Source organism: Podarcis liolepis (genome assembly GCF_965112155.1).
Source record: "Podarcis liolepis genome assembly, chromosome: 4".
NCBI lineage: Eukaryota > Metazoa > Chordata > Lepidosauria > Squamata > Lacertidae > Podarcis > Podarcis liolepis.
Window position 1 is genome coordinate 51,850,409 of NC_139558.1, and position 10,427 is coordinate 51,860,835.

The following is a 10,427-nucleotide window of genomic DNA, read 5'->3' on the forward strand; positions in this document are numbered from 1 at the left end:
CACTGAAACAGAAGTTGCCAGATCCTTCTATATAGTGAGAAGGTGGGGAGGGGTATTACTCAGAAGGGTGGTGGGAATGGGTGATTGGCCTGAATTTGGTTCTCAGGCCTGAATTTGGTTGCAGCATTTTCCCCAACCTTGAATACTTAGGTAGAACAGCTAGATCTGAATGTAAAAGGCATGCAAATTGAAACCAGTTCAAAGAATGTACACCTTTAGGTGCCAGGCAAAAGCGTTCCTTTTTAACTTTGGTTGATTTGATTGACATCCTATGCCCTTTTAAAATGTGGTGGTTTTTTTGGGTGGGGGTGTTATTGGGTTTTTTTTTATTATTATGCATTTTGTGGAGTTATATTTTGATTTTATTCTGTGAACCGCCCTGAGACCTCTGGTATAGGGCAGGGTGTGTGTGTGTGTGTACATAAATAAATAAATAAATAAATAAATAAATAAATAAATAGTTGTCTAGCAACTGTAATTTTGTAAAAACAGAAAAGAAAGAAAGCACAAAAGAGCTCTAAGAATCAATACTCACAATCTTCCTAGAACTTCCCAGGCTCTTTGAAATAAAAAATATCAGAGAATTTCCTGCCAGTTTTACTTTCTGGTGTAGACATGAAAACTAGAGAGCTGCAGAATATGGGACTTATGCATTTCCAAACAGCAGTTTCAAGTTGAAGCCTAAACTGCGATGTCAAACACCCCCCATGTTATTTTTGATGTGGCACAATAAATCTGCTATTGGTTCCCCAGATTTCTTCCCTTTAAAGCTGGGGGGGGGCAGGGGGAGAAATGGGTAGTTAGGCTTTATCAGAGCAGCACACTGTAAGGGGTGATTTAACCCTTCCCCAATTGCATCCCCTCCAGCTGCTATTAGCACCAAAAGGATGGAGACTACAGGTAGTGGTATCATATATGTACTTTCCTGCTACTGGGAACAATAGCTGTTTTAGGAGGGGTCAATTTTATCAGGAAAATGGTACACAGAAAAGGTTAAAAACATCACCCATTAATGCTGCTGCCCCAATCCAATATAAGGGCTCATTAGGCTATTTTAAAATATTAGGAGATCTTTTTCCACCCTTAATAAGACAATGGATTAGGCTGAGATCCATCAGGTTTTGTTGGTGGGAAACCATGGTGGTGTTCCCCAAGGAATGTGACAATTCTGCCAAATTTCCTGCAATTGTGGCATTTTAAGTGCTGAAGGCACAATGTTTGTTCATGTTCAAACTGTGTATGCCTCTTCCCCCCACCCCTTGCAGTCATGTCAGCTCCTCATACAGTGATATGAATGGCACCAGAAGGCACAGAGAAAAGCAACATATGGCCTGCTCAGAGGAGTCCTTCCTGTCTGGGCAAGATTCTCACAAGCCCATACTCACATTTGGATGAATTATAACTTAACTGTTGTTGTCAAACACACATTTCGGCTCAAAGCTGTCAGTTCCTTACTATTTCCGATCTGTTTTCATAGGTAGGCAGCAAACCAGGTTTCTTCTGACTGTGGCCACACAACCTATTCCAAGTCTTGCCACTTTTCACACCATTAACCCTTTGGCATATAGATGATTGCAACAAAACAATGCTTCAGTGATCAGGGAAACCATTTTAAAATGGCATCGTGTTCCAACAGCTACTTTGAGAATCTGCTTCGACTGATGCTTCCACATTATATATTAATCCTATATAGTAGATAGTGAACACATTCTCCAAATATGGATCTTTGAATTACATAAGGATTATGCAGTATCCACACACAATGGGAATGGAAAATCAGCAGGCTTGGGCACAAACACATGCAAACAAAAATCATTTAGGAAAAACCCTAAAGGGGGAAACCGCAAAACAGCTCAGTGGTTACAGAATGCTGACTATTGGGGCAGGATGGGAAAGAGGGAGTGCTGAAATGGAACAGAATATCCTGAAACAGGGCATGGCTGGCTGGCATCCTGAACTTCACACTGCAGTATTTTGTTGCTTCTCCCACTTGTGCCTATACACTGTCAAAGCAGAACATGCACTGAACCTAGTATATTACACTGATGTGTCACACAGGTTTGTGGGGTTTGGGGAAAGGGGTAAAGGTGTTAAGAGACATTTTGCATTAGATGCCACGGATATCTTACTCCATGCGTCCGACACCAAGGATTCCTGGACTCTAGGCATGGCAAGCTTCTCAAAGTCAAGAAAGAAAGGTTTAACTGCCCTTGACAATATGGGAGAAATGCTTAGTGCCCCTTGTGCTCAGAATGAGTCTAGGTCGATAAATGGAAATAAAGTGGCAAGGAAAGCACTGCATGGAATAAAATGCCCTGCAAAATGCAACAAAACTCAGTGTTTATATGGCGGCGCACATCTATTATGTCAGTAATATTGTTACCACCATCATGTAAAGTGAGGATTTTGCCCTATTGGCCTAGACTCAAGGGACAAGGATTTTGTTAACAGCCTTCAAATCCGTGCAGAGTTCTACTCACTGAAATGGGCCTCAAAAAACCCTTCCAAGTCAGCCTACCGGCATGGGATATGAGTTGGCCATATTCTGCCTACAGACAGGATTCAGATGTGTAAAATGTTTAGGGGGTGGGGAGGAGAGAGAAAGAATGTCAGGGACAAACAAACACACACTGTCAACAGGGGAGGCCCTCCTCATACTTCCAGAGTCCAAGTCGTAAAATTCTAGCTTTCCCCTCCAATGAAGGTAACTAAGAGAACATAATATAACAAGCCGTCTGGCCACAGTAATAAGCTACAGAAAGATACTTTTGATCAACATTTAGGCAACAGCATATGATACAGTTTTATTACATTAACAGCCAAGTCTCCTTTCACAACACGGGATGGCATTCAACGCAAGTCCTACTCGCTCAGAGTTGAAGTTAAAGGACATGACCGACATAGGCTCACTAATTTTAATGTGTCTACTCTGAGTAGCACTTGGGTAAAATTGCACAAAGGAACACTCAGTTCTTCTGCTGGGCTTATTCTGAAATACTCAAGAGTTCTTCCCAAACCAAAAAGCCAACTCTCAAAGCAGACACTCATGAATGGAGGGATACAAAGTATATTGAAGGAAAAATAAAGGGTAAAACATACCAATGGGGTCCCCAACATACTAACAACACAGTATGGACAACATGGACAACACAGAACCCTGAGGCACCCTTCTTGGCACCAATCAAGACAATCTTTACCATTTCATTCTTTTAGTTGAATGTTCTTTGCACTTCGGGGGGTTGTTTTGTTGTGGGTTTGGGCTGCTTTTCTGGCCTGTGTTTGATTTGTTTGCCTGTTTTTGGAGGGAGGGCTGGGTTCTGTGCTTTATCAGTTTCTGCTTCTTCTGTGAAATGGGCATTTTGTGGTACACAATTTCTTAGCTTTCCAAATGTTTTCCAAAGCCCAAAAGTGTTAATAACCCTGAGTGTAATTGCTTATACAAATGCAGCTTAAAGGGGAGTCTTAAAAATAGTCCTTGAGGCAGGGGTGAGTCAGCTTAGTCCTCTTTTTAGTTATAGAACAATTTTACTCTGTCACTTATCTACATACAGGTTTTTCTTGGCTTTATGCCATTCATAAAAGTCAGGTACTTGTTAGTTATGAATGCTAATTGAAGCATGGTATTCCACAAGAGAAATTTAGACGTTTCGATTCAATTTTTCTTCCAAACTACAGTTAAGGTATACAGTCCAGATATTTTAACACTTCCCTGCAACCCTTATAACACAATAAAATACATATGGCTTTCAAGGCATGCTTCGGGTGAATGGAAGGGCTTAGGCAAATGGGATACCCTGAAAACTAAGAAAAAGGTCGGCATTTATTTGCACAGTATTGAAATGCCTTTATATCAAGAATAAGGAATGTGTGGTCCCCCAGGCACTGTTGGACTCCAGTTCCCATCAGCTCCAACCAGCGTGGCCAATAGTCAGGGATGGTGGGAGTTGCAGTCCAAGAACATCCACAGGTTCTCCATTCATAAATCTATGGTGCTGTTGCATTTGGAGGATAGAGCTCCGTTCCAATAACCAAATCTCAAGCACAATTTGTGAGAGCAGGAAAAGTTGCAGGTGGAAAAGGAAAGCAACATATTGAGGAGTACAAAGCACTTTCTTTCCCTGCAAGCAAAGATGAAAGCATCTAAGATTTGTTTGTTGGGGAAAAGAAAAAGGACATGGGGGGGGGGGAAGGCAGCGCTTGATAGAAGTTTACTGAAGTTATGCATAACCTGTACAAAAATCCCTCTCTTCTTCCATAGCAGGAGAACGGGGTCAGCCAATGTAAGGGAATGGTGGTGGAACAGAAAGAAGTTCATTCTTCAAGCCCTCCAACTCCCACCCGCCTTAGCTAGCATAGCCAATGTTCAGGTATGGGCGCTGCAATTCCAAAATATCTGGAGGGCAGATCCCTGGACTAAGGGAGGGGGGACTTTGGTCTAATCCAAAGAAGCTCTTTTAATGTTCTTCTGCAGCTCCCAAAGCCCCTCACAACAGCCTATGGTATTGTTGCGCAATTCGTCGTAAGGTATCCAGACTAAAACGACGCCAGGTACTTTGGGAATCGGAATCCCCGACAGAGACAAGAGGAGGGGAGAGGGAATCCCGCTCCTAGAGATGATGCAGCGAGCTCCTTGACGGGCATTCAATCCGTACCTGCTACTTTCTCGAGGGGCGCCCGACATACCCGCCCCCCCAACCGCGTGGCGCCCCCGCGTCCCCCCGTACCTTCTGGGGCGGGGTGCCGAGCAGCAGCTCGAGGTAGTAGCCGCGTCCCGAGTCCCCCTGCAGGTTGTCCACCATGGCCATAAAGTTGACGGCGCCGCTGGGGTCGGAAGCCAAGGCCAAGCCCTCTGTCTCTTGCTCCCGCTCCGCGCTGCCGCCGGTCCCGTTGCCGCCCCGCGGCTTCAGCGCCACAGGCACCGGGACGAGCGAGCCGTCGGGGGCGCTCGGCGGAGACACGCGCAGCGGGAGGCTGAAGGCAGCCCGGCCTCGCCCGGCGGCCGCGGCCACCAGGAGCAGGAGACACCCGGCTGCCAGCGCCCTGCCCATCCCGGCGCCCGGCTACGTCTAAGGGGGAGAGAGCGGCCGGCCGCGCGCCCGCGGCTCCTGGCTGCGACCGCGAAGAGGCGAGGGGACGGCGGTGCCTCGACGCCCCGGCGTCATCTCGCCCTCCCGGGGTCGGCTGGGCTCCTTCCTCGCATGCCTGCCTGCCTCGACGAACCTCGACAACCCCTCAGGAAAGTTTCTTCTGGCCAAGGCGGCGCGCCTCCTCCTCCCTCCTCCTCTTTTTCTTTTCCTTTTTTTTCTATCCTGCAAACAATTGCCAAGTAACTTCCCAAACCTCGCCGAGCAGCGGATGTGACGGGATTGGAAATTGCTCGCAGGAAAAGTCCCCCGAAGGGCGGCCAGCTCCGCAAACAACCCTCCCCGCCGACGGGGCTGCTCCGTCCGAGCCTCCTCCACGCGGCCAATCAACGCGTTGCAGAGGGAAACGCGGGTCTCCCGCCGAACGGCGTTGATTCAAGTGGGGAGGGGAGAGAGGGAGAGACCAGAACATCTTTCGGGGCGTGGGGTGGGCAGGCTGCCTTTCTTCAGCGGGGCCGGTGTCAGGAACGGGCAGCAGGTGAACAATTAAATAATTAACAAATTGGTTGCAATTCTCTTGCCAGGGCAGCGAAGAGGCGCTTGTGGGAGGTTTCTGTCTCCAGGCCCAAAATTAGACTGGGCTTGGCAATTTGCTGCTCCACCTCGGGTGGTAAAATGCTTTGTTATTGAACCAAGGTTTGCGTAAGCTTATTTAAGGCTTCCAGTTACGCACAGGATTTCTCATAAGCTGCTGGAAACACCGCAGTTGTGGTGTTTTTCTTCAGACATTTACTACTCCTCCGTGAAGACAAGTGGCTCCAGGAACTCTCCTTAATCTTTCTCAGAGCTTAGTTTGCACCTTCGTTTACAGCCCTGGGAAGGGTGGAGGTCGCTCTGATCACAACCAGGGAGGGCGAAGATACGGATTAACCCAGGAATGGAGAGGCCCTCCAGATGTCCGTAGACTCCAACTCCCATAATTCTAGCTGTGCTAGCTGGGGCTGATGGGAGTTGGAGTCCAACAACATCTGAAGGGCCACAGGTTCCCCACTCCTGGAGTAACTACAGTGGTACCCCGGGTTAAGAACTTAACTCATTCTGGAGGTTTGTTCTTAACCTCAAACTGTTCTTAACCTGAAGCACCACTTTAGCTAATGAGCAGGGACGCGGACTTATACAAAATATTGGGGGGGCCCGGGAAAGCTCATGAATAATAAATAAGCTCATGAATATGCAAATAAAGTGGCGCCGCCTCCTCGTGAGCGAATAGGGGAGAGCGTGCTGCGCCTATTAATCAGCTCCAGAACAGCTGATATGCGGGAAACGTGGGGCTAGCCGGAGAAGAGAGGGCGAGCCCCCTCTGCTCTGGCCCTAAATAGGGCAAGCCACACACCCCCAGCCAGCCGATTGGTACCCGGTCGTTCTCGCGGGGGCTGAAACCGCCAGCAGGAAGGAAATTCCCCCCGGCAGTGCCTTGGCAGTGGCGGTGGTGTTGCGAAGCAGCGAGGCAGGAGCCCCCGCCCCCGGGGATTCCCTAATCTCGCGGGGGACGGCCGGGGCTCTCCGACTAGGGCGCGCGGCTGGCTGGCGAGGGAGCAGGTGGGGAGGAGGCGGGGGACGGCAGCGGCGCTCTGCTGGAAGGGCGCCCGAGATTATTGGGGGGGCTGAGCCCCCCCAAAAAATTTTTTTGAGGGGGCTCGAGCCCCCTCAGGCCCCATGGAGTCGGCGCCTATGCTAATGAGGCCTCCCGCTGCCGCTGTGCAATTTCTGTTCTCATCCTGAAGCAAAGTTCTTAACCCGAGGTACTATTTCTGGCTTAGCAGAGTCTGTAACCTGAAGCATCTGTAACCTGAAGCGTCTGTAACCCAAGGTACCACTGTACTGCTAGTCACCACCACAAATAGGGGATTAGTGAGAATTGGGAAGGGATTATTGGTTAATTATAAGACAGTATTTCCAGACAAACTAGAACTCCAACACACCTTTTTCTAACATTAAGAGCCAGCTTTGCCTACCCACAGTTCTCAATTCTGGAATCTACAATCACTGCCATATGTATAAGTTTCATATATGCTGTATTTTTTGCAGGAGGTAAATTATCTCCATGTGGAACAGAAAATGCAGGAAACATGGAGGACTGGGATATGCTCTTTACCTCCATAGAAGCAGTTTTGTTCATGTTTGTTCCACCTCCAGGAGAAGTCAAGCCGCTTTGCCTTGTGAACTATTGGATGCATGAAAGAGAGAGAGGGGGGAGAGAGAAAGGCTTGTTTCACAACACCAAATGATTGAGGTTGTGTGCCTGCATATAATTTACCATTTGTTTTTCATTGCACAAGAGTCAGGCATGATAATCACTTCTTCCTACTGCACATTAAAATCCACCCCTGTCTACCTCCATTTCCGTAGAGTGTTCACCTCACCAAACAGGCAGTCCTGAAAACACTTCACTTAATGCAGTTTTTATGAATAGCTAAGGCCACCCATCCTGTTAATTACAGGGGGCAGATCAAATGAGTACAACCAGACACTGCCATGAAAATAGTGAATACTTCCCTTTCTGTTTACTTAGGAAATGTAACATATTGTGAAGCCTAGCTGACCAGAGGCTGTCAGCTCCAAAGCACTTATTGTACAGAATTCCTAGTGCATTAGGATTGACATTCTAAATCAAAATAGCCATTATTTTATTTAGAGGTCAGGAAAGGGAATATGTGGTAGAAATGTTTTGTCTGGTATAAGCTGCAAGTTTGTTGAATGATAAAGCTGTGATCTGTACAGATATCAGGAATGGGAAACTGACCCTCCAGTTGTTATTGGACTAAAACTCTCATAATCTCTGGCTATGGTAGCTGGAGCTGGTGGGACCTGGAGTCCAACAATGCTGAAAGGCCACGGGTTCCTCACCCCGAAGATGAACAAAACGGAAGAGTTTGGGAATCAATTCTATGCCAGGAGGGGCAGTATCTCCTGGCATATCAGGTGGGGGGACACTACTTTTTCCTTCTGGATAGTTCATTGGTCCACCCCTGCACTCAGCTCTCACCTGTGGCTCCTAGAAGCTGTCAACATGTGACAGCGGCCACACTCCTGGAATGGCTTCACCTGGCTGGTTAAACAGGTGAGGATCTCAGGGCAGGAACATGCCCTGCATGCGAAGACAGGCTTTGGTGGACTGAGTGGATGAGACCAACAGTGGGTTCAACAGTCAAGAAGACAGTTTCTGCATATGACGTAGAGCATAGGAGCCACCTCCTTTTTTGCTGCTGGACTCTATGAATAAGAGAATAAAGTATTAACACAGTAAAACATTCTGACAAATAACATGCTTTAAAAAGATATTCTCGATAGAAATGATCTTATTATAATTCAGCCTTTTTAAAAGATGTGAAATCTTACACCTTCGCTAGCCCCTGGGACATTTGTCTTTGCATCTCTAAGGTAGCGCAAAAGGAAATGTCAGACAGTTTTAGTGATCTGAAGAGTGAAGCTCTTGAAACACAATAGCTAGCAAGCCCAGTCGGTGCCACAGTATTATCCCTGTGCTAGACAAAATGAAAAAATGTTCCATTCCATAATATGCACATATTTCTAGAAATACCTTAATAGTGTGCACACCTAGGCAATTACCTTCTTAATTCATGTCTAACTAGGTCAGAGCTAAATGGTTTAGTAAACACAGCACTTCTCCCACAGAGAATAGAGAACAGCAGTTTTCCTTTAACAGCCACGAATGCTTTTCTGGCCTATTGTGGGGGCAGGATCCAAAAGCAGCGGTAGGGTCATAACTTTCATTAGGATCAATTCAAATGTGACAAAGTAATGAGCAAGGCTTTGACCTATCTGGAACTCTTCTTCAGGCTTGATGTTAGAAAGAAGAAGTACTCAGCATGAAGTTGAAGCCCCAAAGTCTGCCACTTGTAGCAGTTTTTAAGGTGAAGTGCAGGAGTTGCTAGGCTGACTTTATGAGATTAGTATTTGCTAGATGCAAAACTCAGCTGTCTCCAGCACTGATAGAAACACAGAGTACGGTGTGAAGCAAAACAACACGCAAGTAAAGCCAAAGATTAATTTTAGGTTGCAAACTCAATAAAAGCCAAATTGGGTACTATGCTTAATGAGATACCCAAAAGTTAAGTCATTCTCTTGGCTGGATCATACAAACATTAATCAAGCCCCAAAATATTACATATTGGTTAAATATTTCCATTTCCATTTTAACAGTAAGGATGTGGAGATACTGGAATTTTTCAGGAAAGGCATACGGTTTCGAAAGCTGAGCACAAAGGATGGCTTTTCAGAAACTTGGAGACTGTACTAGAGACCTGTCATTGTTTGTAGTACACTCAATCTTCTCCTCACACCCTCCTTTTTCATCGCCATGTAGCTTCATAACCATGTAAATGCCCATTGGGAAAGAAAACCTGTTTTAAGACTCCATAATTATGGCCCCCAGCTACTAAACATTAAACTTCGTCTACAATCCTATGCACACTTACTGGAGAGTAAGCTACATTAAACTCAGTGGATCTCACTTCTGAATAAACACTTTCTTAGGTTGCAATCCTAGACACACTTTTTTTTTAAAAAAATGTATGGTTTAGCCATTTTTAAAAAATAACCACACAAACGAGCAAAGTTAGATGTAGAACTAGGGAAGAGAGGGAGTTAGGGAAAGGGGGTTACTCCACACTTATGTGGGAATAAGTGAATTGAAGTGAGACTTTCTTCTGACAGGCATAGGAGAGAGTGTCCTCCTGTGTTAACAAAAGTGTGATGGACAACTGCCTAGAAGCATTTCTGTCTGCCCTCCTGTGTCTCCTTAAGGAAGCTCACCAAGCAATTTCAGAACTTGCACAAATTTTTATAAGCTCTCAGTAATTAGGGTTTCCCAAAGACTGCAGGAGTTTCTTTGATTATCTTGATTATCCAAGTGTGCCATTTGTTCACCCGCATTGTTGTATATCAAATGTAGTTATTATAACTCATTAGATCTATTCAGGAGTTGTTTTCCACACAGTCAAAATCACATGGAGGAAGAGAACGGGGCACCACCCATTGACCCCAGCATGCCCAATCACATCTCTTCCACCCACATGTTGGGGGCATGATCTCAGAGGGGAGCTTGCATGTTCAGGGGTTCTACATCATGGAGGAAGCCTACAAAAACAATCAGGCATTGTTTTTCGCACTAGGGCCTGCTCCCCAGAATGTAGCTGGTGTTGTTCAGTGGAAGCAGGGCTGCCCCACTCTCTTCCTCCGCATGATTATGATTGCATGGAGGAAAACACCTGAAAGGGGGCCATGGTGCAACTGCTTTCATGTGGTTCCACCCACAGAGGA

At 46.2% G+C, this 10,427-nt stretch overlaps 1 protein-coding gene across 2 annotated transcripts in view; it reads right to left on the reverse strand.

The window, feature by feature from the left end:
* BACE2 (beta-secretase 2) overlaps positions 1–5,445 on the reverse strand; it is a 45,073-nt gene extending 39,628 nt beyond the window's left edge. For both annotated transcript variants that reach the window (XR_014525467.1, XM_083500518.1), the window contains exon 1: positions 4,725–5,445. Coding sequence is in view for 1 of the 2 variants with exons in the window: in XM_083500518.1 (XP_083356644.1) it covers positions 4,725–5,048 (324 nt within the window). In the remaining variant the exon portion in view is untranslated. The remainder of the gene's footprint in view (positions 1–4,724) is intronic.
* Positions 5,446–10,427: the final 4,982 nt, after the last annotated feature.